This window comes from Typopeltis vanoorti, chromosome 12 (assembly GCF_054136105.1).
Source record: "Typopeltis vanoorti isolate ZY-2024b chromosome 12, IOZ_Tvanoo_1.0, whole genome shotgun sequence".
In the NCBI taxonomy this organism is placed as follows: domain Eukaryota; kingdom Metazoa; phylum Arthropoda; class Arachnida; order Uropygi; family Thelyphonidae; genus Typopeltis; species Typopeltis vanoorti.
Window position 1 is genome coordinate 79,342,960 of NC_143560.1, and position 19,672 is coordinate 79,362,631.

Below are 19,672 nucleotides of genomic sequence, written 5' to 3' on the forward strand. Positions count from 1 at the left end.
GAGCACTCATAGTACCCATATATAAAAAGAGAAATAAAACTGAATGTGAGAATTACAGAGGTTTTCCCTACTGAGTGTTCCTGATAAGATTTATGCAAGTATACTTGAGAAACAGTTGAAGAATTGTGGAAGAAAAGCTTGGTGAAGAGCAAGCTGGTTTCAGGCCAAATAGAGGCTGTCAAGATCAGATCTTCACTTTACAACAAATAGTTGAGAAAGCATGGGAATATAACAAAGATCTGTATTTAAGTTTTGTCGATTTGGAAAAGGCATATGACAAGGTGCTAAGAGAGAAGCTATTCAATAAGCTACAGTTATATGGTGTCAATGGGGCATTATATCAAGCAATACTTAGTCTTTATTTAAGTTGTAAGTGAGCAATTAGAATTGAAGGAAGTACAGGAAGATGGTTTAATGTTAAATCTGGTGTGAGGCAAGGATGTACATTATCACCTCTGTTATTCATTATCTATATGGATCACATTATGAAGGAAAGTGGTATTAAACAAGATATCAGAATTAAAGATGTTAATGTCAGCCCTTTGCTTTATGCAGACGATGTTATACTTCTAAATAAATCCCCTACAAGTCTGCAAGATTTCATGACCAAATTGAATAACTGTTGTAATAGATATGGTATGAAGGTCAGCATTAAAAAGACAAAGACGATGAAAATAGGTAGAATTGTTGAAGATGTCAAATGTGTTGTGAACTGGGAACCTGTGGAACAAGTAAAACATTTCAGCTACTTAGGCACGATTTTTACTGAAGATGGTAAATTAAATATGGAAATAGACAACAGAATCAAGAAAGCTGGTATGGTAGGAAGTCAATTGAATAAATTCATATGGAATAAGAGAGAAATTAGTCGGAACACTAAATTAGCTGTATACAAGACAGTGTTCAAACCAATTTTAACTTATGGATCTGAGAGCTGGGTCAGACGTAAAACACTTGACAAAAGACTAGAGACCGCAGATATGAGAGTCCTGAGAAAGATTAGAGGCGTGAACATATGGCATCAATGACAATACCATATTAAAAACAAGGATATTAATAAAGAACTTGACATTGTCAGCATCCAGGAATGTGTTAGCAGAGCTAATATCAGGTGGTATGGTCACTTTAACAGAATGGGTGAGGAAAGATTAGCAAAACAAGTGTTCTCTGCCAGGTTGGCAGGAAAACGACCCAGAGGAAGAACAAGATATAGGTGGATTGATACGGTACAAAGTGCCTTAGACGATAGAAATATACTGGTAATGTTGGAGTCTTGACAAGTAACAGATTGATTTGGAGGAAAATTGTAGATAGGAAGTTAGTAATGATGTAAATTTTTCATGTAGTACTATCATAACTTGTACCCTCCCCCCCTTGAGGGAACATGTCAGGAATTTGATGATGATGGAATATTTACAGCACTAAGAAAGGATTGAAAATTAATTTTAATACTTCCAATATTTTGTCTCAGTCACTGAAGCATCTTCAGGGATTGCAAATAACACTTGTAACACACACACACACACACACACACACACACACACACACACACACACACACACACACACACACACACACACACACACAGAGACAATGCAATACTAAATGAAACAAGTGAACAACTCTAAAGTCCTATTTAGGTGATGCACTCCTATGGGTGTTTGTAGACAGCCTAATATGTAAAGTGGGATCTGTGACAATTATTGTTTCCCAAATTTTTTGGGAAGTTTTATGCATCCATATTTGTTTAAATTGGGTTGATTTTTGAGTGCCACTGCAGTTCTAAAAACAATCTTTCCTTTTTAAATGGTGAAGAATCCAATACATGGTTTGCAAGGCTAGACAAGGACAGACAAGTAGTTGATCTATTTGTCTGTCCAAAATAAGCTTGCAGACACAGGGTACTTTATATACTCCAGGTATTGAGAGGAGGTGGTAGCTGATCTTTGGTAGAACACATAAGGATAGCAAGTTTCTGGCGAGGTTTAAAAGCTGTGTAGAGGTTGTACTTTTTTTTAAAGATCTGGATATTTTTTCTGTGTCATGGATCTGGGATGGTGATGATATTTCTGAAATGCTTCTGAAGCAATGGCTGAGGAATAGGGGAAGAACTGATTATTTTTTTTTTTTATTCTGTAATCAGTGTAGCCATTGGAAAGGAAGATGTGTATGTGGCTGAGTTTGGTTGAAAGAGAGGTTCCACTGGAACAAAGATTACAAGTTCTATTGGCTAATTTCACTGATGCCATATTGTTGAGAGGGGTGATGGTGGTGGGAAAGTTAGTGAATGCATATGCCTGTGTGAGTGGGTTTTCTATATACAGTGAAGAAAAGGTTACCAATCGGAATGCGTGTTACTAAGGTGTCTAGGAAGGGTAAGCTATTGTTATTTTCCTTTTTCACTGTAAACTAGATTCTTGGATGTAGACTAGTGAGATGACTGAGGAAGGCATCCAATGTTCTGGCACATGAGGCCAAATACAGAACACATCATCTACATTTTAGTTAAGATAAAAAGCCAAATGGCTAGTTTTCTGGAACCTTAATATAGAAAATAAGGAGATAAACATCCTTTGTTGTTTTATAGCTAGTAAGCGAAACTAAAGATCGATAACTACGATCTATAAGTTTCATGCCGAAAAACTATCGGCGAAGGCAATTCGAAGTAAAGGTGGAGCAAGCTCCCTCACTATTCTTGATATTTTCTCATAATGTAAAACACAGCTCCTAGGAGATGTAATACTGCCTTGCATGTGGCTTTTTATCTTAACTAAAATATAATTACACCTTTATGGCATTCGTATAGTGAAGGTATGTAAGTTCTTTTCACTAAGCTTTGATATCTTCCAGGTCTACCTACTCACTGATGAGACCTCAAAAAAGGTTGAAACCGGTCTGGGTAGTGACCTCTCCTCATAATGTAAGGCAGTATTACATCTCCTAGGAGCTGTGTTTTACATTATGAGAAAATATCAAGAATAGTGAGGGAGCTTGCTCCACCTTTACTTCGAATTGCCTTCGCCGATAGTTTTTCGGCATGAAACTTATAGATCGTAGTTATCGATCTTTAGTTTCGCTTACTGGCTATAAAACAACAAAGGATGTTTATCGCCTTATTTTCTACATCATCTACATATCTTAGTCAAATAGAAGGTTTGAGAGGAGCCGAGTTTATGGCTCCTTTTTCGAATTTTTCTATGTAAAAATTGATAAGTGGGGGTGAGGGGGGGATAGGTAGTAGTTCCCTTTGTTTATAAATGTTGTTCTTCCAAGAAAAATAATCAAAATAGATGTTAAAGGAAAAGAAATCCACGATATCAGAAGGAAAAACACTTTTTAAGAGTGTTAAGGTGTCATTTAAGGGACACCTTAACATCAACATCACCTCACTGTTTATCAGTGAGGTGATGTCAAAGCTTACCCCAATATATCTCTATTATTTCAAGTTAGATTTTCAATCAAGGTTTTAAAATGGTTAGAGTTTATATATATACATATATATACATATACATATATATACATATATATATATATATACACACACACACACACAGTGGAACCTCGGTTGTCGAACGCCTCTGTTCTCGAACCATTCGGTTGTAAAACATATTTTCCAAACAGAATTTCGGCTCCCAAACAGCAACCACGTGCTGAGCTATAAGGCAGAAAAGCGTCAGATATGCGGCAGCCTTCGTTCAGTGCAGACACCTGCTCAAATTTGCAGCGAGTTTTCTTGATTTTTTTCGTAAATTATTATTAATTAAGCCACAATGGGGCCGCAGAAGAATAGTGATAGCAGCAAAGCAAAAAGAAAAGTTGTTAGAACCATGATAGAGATGAAAAAAGAAATCATATCCAAACATGAAAATGGCATTCTTGTCTCGAATCTTCTATGCAGTTCAGTATAGCAAAATCAACGATATGTACGATGCTCAAAAATAAAAAGGCAATCAAGAGAGCTGATGCTGCAAGAGGAGTGAAAGTTCTTACTAAACAAAGATTGCAGACGACTGAAGAAGTGGAAAAATTGTTGCTGATTTGGATAAACGAGAAAGAGTTAGTTGGTGATAGTGTTTCTGAGGCTATAATTTGTGAAAAAGCAAAGTGATTACATGATGACTTGTTAAAGAAAAACCCTGGTACAAGTGCAGAGAAATGAGAAAGAGTTAGCTGGTGATAGTGTTTCTGAGGCTATAATTTGTGAAAAAGCAAGGTGATCACATGATGACTTGTTAAAGAAAAACCCTGGTACGAGTGCTGATATTGATGTGTTCAAAGCTAGTAGAGGGTGGTTCGAGAAATTGAAGAGAAGTGGCATACATAGTGTGGTTAGGCAATGGAGAGGCAGAGAGTTCAAACCGAGAAGCTGCTGAGAAATATGTGCAAGAATTTAGTGATTATGTAAAGGCTGAGGGTTTTCTTACCCAACAAGTGTTCAACTGTGATGAAACCGGCCTATTTTGGAAAAAATTGTCAAAGAGGACCTACATCACTCAAGAGGAAAAAGCATTGCCAGGACACAAACCAATGAAGGACAGGCTGACTCTTTTGCTATGCGGAAACGCAAGTGGGGACTTCAAGGTCAAGCCATTGCTTGTGTAGCACTCTGAAAATCAGAGTGTTTAAGAAAAATAACATGATGAAAAGTAAATTGCCTGTTATGTGGAGGGCTAATAGTAGGGCTTGGGTAACCAGGCAATTATTTATTGAGTGGATCAATGAAGTCTTTGTCCCAAGTGTGAGAAAATGCCTTCAAGAAAATAATTTGCCAATTAGATGACTTCTTGTGATGAACAATGCTCCTGCTCACCTTCCAGGCTTGGAGGAGTCAGATTTTTATCACAGTGAAGTTCCTGCCCCCTAACACAACTTCTCTAATTCAGCCCATGGACCAGCAGGTCATTTTAAACTTTAAGAAACGCTACACCAAAGCACTGTTTCAAAGGTGTTTTGAAGTGACCTCTGACACATAATTAACACTCAGAGAATTCTGGAAAAATCACTTCAACATCCTCCATTGCTTAAGTATCCTTCACAAAGCCTGGGTGCAAGTGACCTACAGGACGATGAACTCGGCCTGGAGGAAATTGTGGCCAGACTGTGCAGCAGACAGAGACATTGAGGCTGAGCATGTTGCTCTTGTTGATGATATTGTGTCTCTGGGCAAAAGCATGGGCTTGGAAGTTGACAATGCTGATGTGGAGGATCACAGGAATGAGCTCACCACAGAACTGGAACACCTTCAGAAGGAGCAGCGAAAGACAGAGGTGGAAGAAATGTCTTCAGACACAGAGGAAGGGATTGAGGATGTTCCTAGTTCTTTGATCAAAGAAATGGGGTGAGGTGCAAAGTTTTGTGGCAAGATATCACTCTCACAAAGCTGTAGCAAACCGCATCATAAACCATTTCAATGACAGTGCCATGCCTCACTTCAGAAACATTTTAAAACATAGGCAAAAACAAATGTCATTGGACAGGTTTTTAGTGATACAGAGGCCCAGTGTATCTCAAGCAGAGTCGAGTGGTGCCAAGAGACAGAAAAGAGAAAAAAACCCAGAATGACAGTAATCTGATGTTTTTATGGAAGGGGGACTCCCCTTACTCACCTCCTTCCACTTACGCAATCAACTCTACTCCGTATGTATAGTTAAAGTGAAGTTAAATTTTCGTTTTTATTTTATCTATTTATTGTGTTTATTCTTTTTACGTAAGATTTTATGCATTTTCATTATGTTTGTATACGATCTTATGCATGAAGTACTGTTGTAAAGGTTTAAATAAACAATCATCTTGGGTGCTTAAGGGTCAAAGCTGTATAACTGAGAGGAGACCTCCACATAGCCTTTAAAGGAATGCGGAGAACAGACCAGGGCTTCTGACCTAATGTCCAATCCTCACCTTCTCGTGGTACACCCTGTTGGGTATCTACTTTGGGTATATACTGAACGAACGAGGATGGGCTGGCAATTTGGGATTTAGCCGACCAAATTGTATTCTTATTGGTTAAACCAAAATAAAAAATGATGGTACAACATGACAAAATTTCATGCCGGCTGGGGCGTTGCCCGGTTAAACAAGGCCCCCGTTGTTTTCGCCAGGGAACCAGGGCGAACATCGAAAATTCAGCTACTGAAACAAATCTGAAAACAAACCCCAACTCAACATCACCAGAGTTAAAGATCGGTACTATCAACGTAAGAAGCCTGAATGGCAAAGAAATGGAGCTAGCTGAGGAATTAGATAAGTACCAGATCGACATAATAGGGGTGACTGAAACAAAAAAGACCAAAACTGGTGAGATCTTTCTGAGCAATAAATACAAAATGTTATATTCAGGCAATAACAATCAAGGAAAAGAAGGAGTAGCCATAGTATTCAACACAAAATATGATGCTAATCTTCTTGAATGGCAGGCAGTCTCAAGTAGAGTGATGTGGGCTAATATCAGAATGGGGAACTGGACAATGAGACTTATTTGTGCCTATGGTCCCACAGAAGGTTCTACTAAGGTAGAAGTGGAGGAATTTTTTGAGGCTTTAGAAAAAGCAACTGACACAATGAAAAAGGAAAAGTTGGTCCTTGTTGGGGATCTAAATAGTAGAGTAGGAAATGATGGTGAGACATACAAAAATATTTTGGGAAAATTTGGAGAAAAGAGCAAAGCTAATAATAATGGCAAATATCTGTTGGATTTCTGCTCAGGACATGGACTGGTTATTACTAACACCATGTTCCAACATAAAAATGTGCACAAATTCACATGGAGAGAAGAGGCTAGGAATAAGAAAAGTCTCATTGACTATGTTATTGTTGATAGTGATGTTTTCTCCCTGGTGCAGGACACCAGAGTGTACAGAGGATTTGAAATTGGAAGTGATCACTATTTAGTCTTGAGCAGGATAAAATTGAATTTCATATTGAAAAGAATAACATGTAAGAAAGTTTTAAAGCGAATAAAAGTTGAGCAGCTCTCAGATGTGAACTGTAGACTAAAATACAGAAATATTATTGAAAAGAAAATGAAAGAGTTTGAGAACAGGAATCAAACCTTGGAGATTCAGTGGCAAACTCTGAAGGAAACATTGATTGATTCTGCCAGAGAGGCATGTGGTGAGGTTGTGTGCAAGGATAAAAAAATCAGAACTCCCTGGTGGACACAGGAAGTTAAAGAGGCAGTGAAGGAAAAGAAGAAAGCATATCAAAAGTTCCTGGCAAATAAGTCAGCTTTTACTCTTACAGAATACAGAGACAAATGTAAGAAAGCTAAACAGTGTGTAAAACTAGCTAAACAAAAGTCATGGGAGGACTTCGGCAAGAATATAGAAAATAAATATCAAGAAGGTGGCAAAATATTCTGGAGGTTGTTGAAGAAGCTTAGGAATGGAGGAAAGAGTGCTGTAAAAGGAATTAGAGATGATAAAGGTGAAATGAAAACAGGAGAAAAAGATATCCTTGAAGTATGGAGTAATTACTTTGAAAAACTGCTAAATGAAACAAGCAGTGATGACAGCACAGTGATAAAAAACACTGACCAGGCATGCAGTCAGGAATACATATCCATACTTGAAGTAGAAAAAGCTATCAAAGGCTTGAAATTTGGAAAGGCAGCAGGAGTAGATCATATTCGACCAGAAATGCTGAAGTATGGTGGTATAAGAGTCTTACAGTGGCTGCACTGCATAGTTCAGAAAGCCTGGACAGAGGGACGAATTCCCGATGATTGGAGTAGAGCTCTCATAGTACCCATATATAAAAAGGGAAATAAAACTGAATGTGAGAATTACAGAGGTATTTCCCTACTGAGTGTTCCTGGCAAGATCTATGCAAGTATACTTGAGAAACGGTTGAGAAGAATTGTGGAAGAAAAGCTTGGTGAAGAACAAGCTGGATTCAGGCCAAATAGAGGCTGTCAGGATCAGATCTTCACTTTACGACAAATAGTCGAGAAAGCATGGGAATATAACAAAGATCTGTATTTAAGTTTTGTCGATTTGGAAAAGGCATATGACAAGGTGCCAAGAGAGAAGCTATTCAATACACTGCAGTTATATGGTGTCAATGGGGCATTATATCAAGCAATACTTAGTCTTTATTTGAGTTGTGAGTCAGCAGTTAGAATTGAAGGAAGTACAGGAAGATGGTTTAATGTTAAATCTGGTGTGAGACAAGGATGTACATTATCCCCTCTGTTATTCATTATCTATATGGATCACATTATGAAGGAATGTGGTATTAAACCTGATATCAAAATTGGAGATGTTAATGTCAGCTCTTTGCTTTATGCGGATGATGTTATACTTCTAAATAAATCCGCTACAAGTCTGCAAGATTCTCTGACTAAATTGAATAGCTGTTGTAATAGATATGGTATTAAGGTCAGCAATAAAAAGACAAAGACAATGAAAATAGGCAGAATCATTGAAAATGTCAACTGTGTTGTGAATGGAGAACCTGTGGAACAAGTAAAACATTTCAGCTACTTAGGCACAATTTTTAGTGAAGATGGTAAACTAAATATAGAAATAGACAACAGAATCAGCAAAGCTGGTATCGTGGGAAGTCAATTGAATAAATTCATATGGAATAAGAAAGCAATTAGTCGGAACACTAAATTAGCTGTATACAAGACAGTGTTCAAACCAGTTTTAACTTATGGATCTGAGAGCTGGGTAAGAAGTAAAACACTTGACCAAAGACTAGAGACCGCAGATATGAGAGTCCTGAGAAAGATTAGAGGATTGAACAGATGGCATCAATGGCAATATCATATTAAAAATGAGGATGTTAGGAAAGAACTTGACATTGTCAGCATCCAGGAATGCGTTAGCAGAGCTAATCTCAGATGGTATGGTCACTTAAATAGAATGGGAGAGGAAAGATTAGCAAAACAAGTGTTCTCTGCCAGGTTGGCAGGAAAACGACCCAGAGGAAGACCAAGATATAGGTGGATTGATACGGTACAAAGTGCCTTAGACGATAGAAATATAAGATCTGATAATGTTGGAGTCTTGACAAGTAACAGACTGATTTGGAGGAAAATTGTAGATAGGAAGTTAGTAATGATGTAATTTTTTCATGTAGTACTGTCATATCCTGTACACCCCTTGAGGGTACCTGGCAGGAATTTGATGATGATCATCTTGGGTTCGGGAATGGATTAATCCATTTTATATCAATTCTTATGGGAAAATGGTTTCAGTTTTCGAACAATTCGGTTTCCGAACAGCCTTCAGGAACGAATTAAGTTGTTCGACAACCGAGGTTCCACTGTGTGTGTGTGTGTGTGTGTGTGTGTGTGTGTATATATATAGTCCAGTGAGGGAAGTAAGAGAGTTTATCAGCTGCTTTGACAATTTGTAGCATGGAGCATTAGTGGCATCTAGCATAGGTCTTAGGGAGGGAATTAGGTTTGTGCATTTTAGGTAAACCATATATCTGGTGGGTATGTGGGGGGAGGAAACCAAAGGGTTTGAGTTTTTCTTTCTTTAATGTTTGGCAGCCAGGAAGACACTTTTTATATATGATGGAGAGATTTTTTCAACTGTAATTTCATTTTTAGTTTGCTGCACGTTGGGTATCACTCACATGTTTAATTTGGTATTGTGCTCTCTCTCTCTCTGTGTGTGTTACAACTGTTATTTGTAATCCTTGAAGATGTCTCAGTGACTGAGACAAAATATTGAAAGCATTAAAATTAGTTTTTAATCCTTTCCTAATGATGTAAATATTCCATTAAACATCCAATATGATGTCCTCCCAGCACTTAAGCCTTAAAACACACATTCTAATCATTCATGATGAAGAAATAGCATGCAAAAGAAGACAATACGGTAAGTCAAAACTATGTTTATCTAGGCAATTAACTCAGTTGGCTTTCCTAAAAAGATTTTGAGATACAACAGTGATACCAAAGATCAGTTCCCTCCTCTCTCTCTCTCTCTCTCTCAGTGCCTGGAGTATATAAAGTAGTACCTGCAAGTTGGCTTACTTCGGACAGACAGGTAGATCAGTGACTGTTTCGAAGAACACAAATTGTACATCTGCAATCACGACCATGGTCAATCTGGCCTTGCAAACCATGCATTGGATACAACCAACAGGATCTCCTGGAAGAAAATCACCATGCTCCACCATAGTAAATTTAAAAAGAAAAAACTGTTTTTAGAATTAGCAGTGACACTCAGAAATCAACCCAATTTAAACAAATATGGATGCATAAAACTTCCCAAAAAAATTTGGGAGCCAATTATTGTCAGAGGTCCCACTTTATACACACCACCTAGATAGTACTTGAGTCACCCACATGTTTTATTTAGTATTGCGTTGTCTTTGTGTGTATCCCTGAAGATGTCTCAGTGACTGAGACAAAATATTGAAAGCATTAAAATTAGATTTTAATCCTTTCCTAGTGCTGTAAATATTCCATTAAACCTTAAACATGAAGTAACATAATAAATATTCATCTGTAGTCCTCAAATACTCAATATGGCAACTGGGAAGGGGAGTATAAAGAATAGAAAGAAGAGTAAAGAATGGTCTACAGATATTACATGAAGTAAGGTATGGTCTAACATTAGGTACCTTGGATTTTCCACTCCCATACTCACTAAAGTGACATTGGAGCTGGCACTTATCACAATGCATGGAAATAAAACATATATCCAGCCTGTTCCAGAAAAGGAGATAATATCACATTACTGACCAATCACAATCATCTCAATCCTTTTCAAAATAATAGAGAAAGTCACCAACAGTCAACTTCTCCACTACCTAGAGGCACACCAGTATGGAGTCCACCAATCAAGATTGACAAAAGACCTCTTAGCCTCCCCACCTGCCACTGGACATGTTGTGGAAAGGTTCAGAGAAATATATGCTGTCGCTCTTGATGTTTCCAGAGCTTTTGATTGTCTGCTACACAAATTGCCATTCTCTGGTTTACTTGACAAAGAAAAAGTTGATTAACCAATTACAGATCATCTTTAATTGGGTAGCCAGCTTTCTTTCTGGTTGGTCATTGCATATCACGGTAGATGGCTCTCTCTCTCTCTCTCTTCAAGCTTTATTACAAATGCAGATGTGTTTCACAGTTCTGTTCTATCGCCTATCCTCTTAGGCGATAGAACAGAACTTTTCAGAGATTCAATGGGATGGGGAAAACCTAATCACCTTCAATGCTACCAAAACACAGCCTTGCCTTTTCTCTTGCAAAAGGGATTTGGCAAATCTACCCTTGTCCTCAAGTAACACACAAATCACCAGACCTGTCATGTTTATATCAATAGCTTCCTCAACCTCTAAAAAAGTAGGTGTTATTTTCTGCTCAAGAAGATATTTTATACCCACTTAGCTACTAATCCTACAGAAATCCCAAATCTGTCCATCCTTAGAATACTGTTCATATATTTGGGATAATATACCTAATATTTTCCTAAAAATTCTGTACAGAGGAGAGAATTTGGCTCACAGATAATCCTTCCCTCACAGACTCACTTCCACCTCTATCTCACAGACACAATGTTTCAGCTCTGACTTTCTTTCTACAGGTACTTCCATCATTCCTTCACTTTCTGTTTGGACCTCTTTGTTCTGTTAAAGAAAGAGCAGCAGCTGCCCATAATCCCTTTTTAGTGCAGCTGTAAACACACTTAACTTGCTTCTCCTCTTCCTTTTTTTTTTTTTTTTCTTTCTTTCAAATTATTAGATGGAATCCATATACCTCTGTCCTCTGGAACAGCCTGCCTCATGAAGTACTGCCAAATGACTACAACCTGAAACTCTTCACAAAAAAGCAATAAACTTTCCCAACAATCACTCGTATCTTACACACAGTACCTATGTGCTTATAGGTTCTTTTTATCTCTCATGTATTGGATCAATAAAAGTGAAGAAAACTTCTAGATAAACAAGCATGAGCCAACAACAATTTGTATTTGTTGTTGGCTCATGCTTGGGTTTTGAAACCCAAGTTACTAATATGTCTAAATTCCAATAGGAATAACATCTAATTTCAACTTTTTAAATTTTTAACTATCTTTTGAAGACAGCTCTTCAAAGAATAGTAAAGATGACCAAGCTGAAGGATGAGACATTAAAAAATTAAGTATGGGTTTGCCATTTTATGGCTTCCTGACTACTGTGCAAAGAAATTCCTATTTTCCAAACTGTGTATTTTGCAGATTTCCTCCTATAATTATGTTTTATTTGGATAAATTCTTTAGATAACTGAAACTGATAACATTTAATTTAATGCTTTAGAGGAAAAATTTTGAAAAGTGTTTCCTAATGGCATTGAGCATAGACCACATTCAAGATTTAGGGTTAAAAAAAGTATTTGAATACTATAATGCTATTCTGGAGTATTTCTCAAAAAATCAAGTAATGTGTGTGTGTGTGTGTGTGAAACGCGAGTTTATATCAACAGAGAAATAATTTAGTGTCACTTTAAAGAGTTTTTTTTAAGTGGGTTGTGAAGTATGTTAAATCTTGTTAAGAATAGCAACAATATGTTAACGAACCATTTTGGTACCAGTATATGGAAAAATTACTTCTGCCACCATCTCCATCTCTCACCATTACACATGCAGTACATATACCTGAAAAGAGAGTATGCTGCATTTTTTCCTTTTTTTAATACTGATCTCATATACGGGAGGTCAAAAGACATAAGCATATCAGTGCCATGTCTAAGGTACAAGTGAAGAGTCTGAAGTTTGACTTTTTTTTTTTTTTTTTTTTGAAGACTTGCAGGTTGGAAATACTTCTTGAGGAAGAAGAAAAGCAGGTTTGGTGTGTTTGCAGTTGCACAGTAAAGAGTGCTGGACAGCTGTTATTCTTGTATTAACAGGTGCAACAGAAAGTGGAGAAATGATGGTTGCCAGTTCCATGGAGCAATGACCATTGAAGTACCTATAGAATAGACAGAGCTGAAAAAACAGTGCATCTGTGAGATAGAGATTGAAGGAAATCCATAAGAGAGGAATCATCTATGAACTGAATTGCTCTCCTCTGGACAGTGTTAAGAATTTTTAGACATATTAGGTGCTCTACCCCAAGAATGTGAGCAATATTCTAAGCATGGACAGATTTGGAATTTGTATATTGTTAAGAGTTGGTTGGGTGTAAAATAGCATCTTTAATGAAAGAGAATGCCTAGTTTTTTTTTTTTTTTTTATGCTGAGGAAGCCACGGTTGAGATGTGCATGTGCCAGGAGAGGCGGAGGTGCCAGTCCAAGCAGAGAGATCAGGTCTTGTCTAGTGATTTGTGTATCACTGAGGGTAAGGGAATATGAGTTGAGATTTCTTTTGTGAGAGAAGAGGCAAGACTGAGTTTTGGTCACTGAATGTGACAAGATAAGATTGTCCTTGATCGATGTAGACCAGTGTTTAAGGCACAAGTTGTGGATGATCTTGATGCTTGGGATATTTGTGCACTGCATAGTTTGTCAAATGAGTGGAGACTATCACCTGTAAAGCTGTGGATAGGATTAGAGTTGACTGAGAGTAAGTCAGACAGAGCCAATGAGGTACTCCTGCATTAGTGGTGAAGCATGAAAAGAAGAAGTCATCAACCATGACATGCATTGAACAACCAGAGAGGAAGCTGGCAAACCAATTACAGAGGATGGTGGGTAGAAAATGGCAGTTTGTTTAGCAAGCCTCGATGCTAGACATGATCAAAAACTTTGGAAATGTCAAGAGCGAGATGCCCTTCCTTAAATGGAGTGATCAATTGAAGGAAGGTTTGGAGATCAACATTAAATGCCATGTATCGCATAATACACTTATTATGGAATAAGTGTATTATGGGATAAATGGAAACTTAATACAAAGTCTACTACTCTATCAAGTAGTCATCAAAATATTTCATGTGAAAGCGTTTCTTTATGCACAGGTTAAATAAGAATGAAAACAAGAATATAATTCTCTTGAGTACAATATATACTTTAGTTTATATTATAAAAAATTACTTACTTTTATATTTCTAAATGTTTCTTTAATCACAAGTTTTGACAGCTCAGGAAGTTTCAAAGTATCTAAGAAGTTGGAATATAATGTATGAAAATTTGGTTCAATAGAAGCTCGTTTCATCACTAAGTATTGAGCAGCCCAAGGCCAATATTCTTCTTTCACAAGTTCCTTGAATTCTTCAGTCTAAAACAAACAAACAAAAAAATAATAGCAAATATTTATCAAAACCCATTTGAATAAAAATTAAAACTCACTGAGCTATTTAAATTTATTAAGACTCACTCTATATCTAGGTAACATTCAGGCAGTTTAGGAAAAAATTTCCTCACAAGGAAAGTAAAATATATTAGGAAAAAAAAAAGCATTAATGTTCTAACATCAATGTGAAATATGGCAGACTGATTCCAAGATTGTATAATGCAATTAAAACTTATCAAAGAGTTTGATCCAGAGGGTATAAAATTCATACTTTCCCATCTTAAACTGGAACCAGTGATTAGAAATGCATGGCTAATTTAGCATAACCACAGATTTATGCCCGTCAAACCACACATATTCTAAACATGTTTCTGTTGGGTGGAAAATGCTACAGAGTTCACTGTACAAAACTTGCTGCAACAATCTATTCCTTTAGTCTTTAAATGTGGGTTAAATGTGCCAATGTTAAGAAATTATGTGTTTGTGTGAGGGAGGGTCATGGAAAACTCAGTGTGTAAAAAACTAAGGAAAAGTCCCGATCAATCCACAGCTACAATACTACTTTAAAGAAAAGTTGCTGCTAGGAACCAAACTGTCTGTTATAGTAGATAATTTGCTAGCAAATGAATTTTCATTAATATAACATTGATATTAAGAAGTTCTGTCCAGGATATTTTGGTAGTATGCTTTCACTCTCTCTCACCCACACAGAGGGAGGTTGCAGAACCTGCAGCAAACTGATACCATATGAGAGAAGAGGTCAGGAGAGAAAGAATCCCTTGATATTCTTTTTTGCTTTCCCTCCACACTATTTATATACCATAAGCCTTGCTGCCTTGTGTGTGTGGAAGTGATATATTAAAATATATCACTGGGAAATACTTCATAGAAATACTTCATCTGGGAAATACTTCATAGAAAGCTGCTTCAATGAAAGATGAATAGGAATAGTGGGTTAGAAGTTACAGTTCATCAACTGTAAATATACGCTGGGATGCTGTTGCTCATGTAATTCCAGGTTTAGCAGAAGTTGGAGGAAGAGAGAGGGAGGCTTGATACTAGTTCTGTATATGTGGCCAAGCTGAGGCATTTCATATACTGCTTTTCATTATAATAGTTTAAACAGGATGAAGGATGAGACTTTATAAACTATGGGTTTCCATTTTATGGCTTTCTTGTTACTGTGTGCAAAGAAATTCCTATTTCCCAAACTGTGTGTTTTGCATTTCTTCATATAATCATATTTTAATTTGGATAAATTCTTTACATAACTTAAGCTACACTGATAAGATCAATGTAGTTAACACTCATTGAAGTAACAATAAAAAGACAATGCAAACACTGACTGTCTGTGAAACAGGAGCTGGAGAGAATCTATACAATAAGGGTCACTGATTAGCCCCTGTCCTGTTTTTGATAATTATTTGGTGCACTACTGCACTACTCATATTAAGCAGAGTTGGGATTTGTACAGAGTCATTGGCTGGATAGGTGAAAAAGTAATGTCTCAAGCAAGAAGGGATGCAAAGTTTTTGAAGGCTGAGAATTCTACAGAAATTATGTGTTTGTGTCAGAAAAGCTATAGGTGTCACTCCAAGAAGAAAGTGATCTGGTCTTGATTTGAATTCAGTGTTATCAATGGTAAATGTAAAATAACTTAGGTCTTTTTTTTTTACAAAAAGAAGTCCTGGAAACATTGAAAGGCGATTAGGCTGTGATCACTCCATTGAAAGAAGGTTTGGAGATCAGCATTTAGGGAACTAGTGATTGTAGATTTTGAAGCTTGGGAATTTGAACACTACTAGTTTTGTTGTACAAGTAGGCAGAATAGAGTGTTAACAATGGCAAAACTAAGGACAGGACTTGAGGTTAGTAAGAGAAAGTCAATCATGTATGAGGAAGAAGATGGATGAATAACAGTCCTGAAAAACACTTGCACCAATAAAAAGCAGAGCACATTATCCACCATTATATATGCAACTAATGCCATGAGAGAAGAGGGGAAATTAGTGATCCAATTTACAAAAGAAGACAGACCATAACATGGCACTCTGCCAATGTTAAGAATTGTTGAATTTAATTTTTTTTTTTTTTTTTTTTTTTTTTTTTTTTTTTTTTTTTTTTTTTTTTTTTTTTTTTGGTGTTGGGGGGTATTTTCTTGAATCTCAGTGACACTATATCCACATGAATTTACTATTGTGGTGGTTATTTTAAAGGTGGGAGAAAAAAAAAAAAAAAAATGGAAAGCAGGGAGAAGAATAGTGAGAGAAAATACTCTTAAGGCAAGTAAACCATACAGAGAACATGAAGTCTCCATGCCATAATGTGTCTTGGTATTTTTCACCTACGTATAACTATAGGGCCTCCTTCCAAGTATGATTTGACAGTTTAGATAGCAGCAGCAGCAAAAATTATGGCCAGCTGATTAGTAAGCTTCCCAATGCTTCCTAAAGTAGATGCTAATTCTACTGTGTGTATGTGTGTGTGAGAGAGAAAGAGAGAGAGAGTGGGGGGTCTTAACTAGCATCTGAATTTGTAAAAAAAATGACACTGATAAGGAAGAAATGCAATATATAGTTAAGTGCGCTTCAACCAATAATATGCAATATTCTAAAATATAGTCATCTATAAAGCTGATGTAAAACTAATTTACACTAAATTAAAACTAAATAATTGTCTGTGCACAAATTTTATCATTATATTGATTATTCATCTGGAGTAGAGAAAAATGTAAATAAAATTTTAGGTAATTAATTCACTATGAGTAGATAAATAACAATGTTTTAATTCAGACATTTTTTTTCCTCATTAACACTAGGTGTATTTTTCAAATGTTTTGCTGGCTATATGGCTAACAGCATCTTCAGAAACTTATTTAACATAAGTTTAAAAACATTTCCAATTTCTATTAAAAAGGACTGGAATGATAGTTTAATCATGTGTATCATTAGGAATGTTACTGCAGTCTGTAAACTTGCAGAGTAAGCTTTGTATGTAATTGCTGGCGTGGGAGAAATCTTGAATGTTACACATTAATTAATCATTTCCAAATGTCGTGAAGGATAAGTCCTTGCTTTTTATTTAGTGCCTTTTGAGCAAATGACTTCGGAAGACTCCTTGAACAATATGTTGAAGTAATTCTGTTCTAAGTGGACATGGAGAATGCGTACTGCAAGTCTGTTTTTTTTCCTTCCCTTTTGTTTTCAACATCACTTACAATATATATATATATATATATATATATATATATATATATATTTTTTATAGATTTTGAAACTTTCCTTGTATTTTCTTGTTCCCTTTAGGGGAACGTAAGGAAAAATTACGGAAACATATAGGAAACACTTTGTAAGGTGCTAACTAGTTTGAAGGCTGTTCTGATATTGAAAGATTTTAATATCTGGGTTATTTTTCTTGATGCATTTGTAATTAATTTCTGGGTTATCATGGGATGGTTCATCAGAAAATAAAAGTTTTTTTAGTACCTTTTTTTGAGTAGCCATTTTGGAGGAACTAATTACATAGGGTTTGAAGTTCTTTTCTTTTAATTTCATAATTTTTGAATATATTGAAAGCTATTTTTAAGGTTTTGATAATATGATGTAGATAATATCATAATATGAAGTCTGATGCTGAAGGTGATAGAATGAGCTTGCCTGTTGATACCTGCCCATGTAGGTTTCTTTCCTGTAAACTTCTAATGACATTCCTCCAGTGATGGTTTTGTTGATAAGGATGTCTAGGAATGGTAATTTTCTGTCCTTTTCTACTTCTAACATGAATTTGATTTTAGGATGGCAATTAGTTAGGAAATGTGCAAAATCTTCAAGATTTTCGTGATATATTTCCAAATAATAAAGATATCATCAACACATCCCCAATAGACATGTGGTTTTAAGGTCACCTGTGGCTCCTTTCTCAATTTTTTCCGTGAAATTGGCGATAAAGGGTGAGCCCATTGCCAGACCATATATTTGGTAGTAAAATTTCCTTTTCCAAGTAAAGAATAAAGAATTGAGGCAATGATAGAAGAGATGTGTAATGTCAGAAGGAAAAAAGTCTTAAAGGATCTCCATTGATTCTTCTAGAGATGTCTGTAAACAATGAAATTACATCTAAACTAGCTAATATATCAGATTGGATAATTTGCATGTTTGAAAGTTTATCTACAAATGCATTGAGTTTTTCATGTAGAAGTCTGAATGTCCGGTATAAGGCTTGAGAAGTGTTTAGAAAGAAAATATGTAGGAAAGCTTATGCCATTCACTATCAGAGAGAAAGAGAAGGATGTCTGTTTCATGCATTTTAGGCATTCCATGCAATCTGGAAGTGAGTAGTTCCTCTAAAATGACTACTAGAAAACTAAAGAAACTTTCATTTTCTGATGAATCATCATCCCTTACCATATGTTGTCAACGCATCAAGGAAAAATAGCCGAAATATTAAAATCAACATCAGAAGAGCCTTCAAACCAGTTAACACCTTAAAGCTTCCTATTCTCCTAAAGGGAGAAGGTCCCATTTTATAAACATCCTGGAATATACAAGATTCCATGTTCTTATGGAAAGGTGTATGTAGGTCAAACTGGGAAAGTTTTGAAATCCATAAAAAAAAAAGAACATGTAATTGATGATGAAAACAAAATGGAAGAAAAAAGTAGAGTTGCAGTGCATGTCCTCAAAGAACATCACATGATAAATTGACATGCATCGTCCATGCCTTACTTAGAAGAGAATTACTTCGACATTGCTCAAGAAGTTTTCTGAGGTCATTCACTCAAATGGCATGCTGAATGAAAACCAAGGACTGATTCTTCATGATGTTTGAAAATTATTAATTAATATGTGTAATATTCAAGATCTCTCCTATGCATGGAATCACATAGAATTTATACCACTGTGCATAACATGTGTAATAATACACATCATTAAATTATCATTCCATTCATCTTATAGAAATAACAGTTGTTGGAAAATATTCAACTTTTTTCAGTGTTGTTTTTTTTATCATATTAAATAACTTCCTGAAGATGATGTCAGTCATACACATAGCAAAACATGTAGAAGAAAATACATCTAGTGTTAATAAAAATTGTTATGCATGTTACATATTTAAACTATCATATCAGAATTACTGTTATGCAAAGTAAATGAGCTGCAGAACTTTTCATTTCATTATCAGCTGAAATCTGATAATGAAATGAAAATGCCTTGAAATTGTTGATGGAATATTTTATTTAGGTCACATATGCAAGAAAAATCAGCAAAGTATACTTACTGACTTTATCACATTACTGGAGCTTAAAGAACTTTTAGATAATTTTTGCAGTGATAATGGAATCATTAACTTCTTAAAGAAAAGTTTCACTCTGAATGTGCCACAGTTAACTTTACATTCTCTACTACAAGTATACTGTTCACTTTAAACTGTTTGAAATACCTGGCTGTTGTGATGTCATGCTGTGCAGCATTGATATTGGGTGGTTGGTACAAAAAGAATAATA

The 19,672-nt window shown here is 36.0% G+C and overlaps 1 protein-coding gene across 3 annotated transcripts in view; it reads right to left on the minus strand.

Annotated features, from left to right (window-relative positions):
* Nucleotides 1–19,672, minus strand: part of Not1 (CCR4-NOT transcription complex subunit 1) — a 568,860-nt gene that overhangs the window by 288,598 nt on the left and 260,590 nt on the right. For all 3 annotated transcript variants that reach the window (XM_090401629.1, XM_090401630.1, XM_090401628.1), the window contains exon 25: nucleotides 13,975–14,154. In XM_090401629.1, the coding sequence (XP_090257755.1) occupies nucleotides 13,975–14,154 (180 nt within the window). The remainder of the gene's footprint in view (nucleotides 1–13,974; nucleotides 14,155–19,672) is intronic.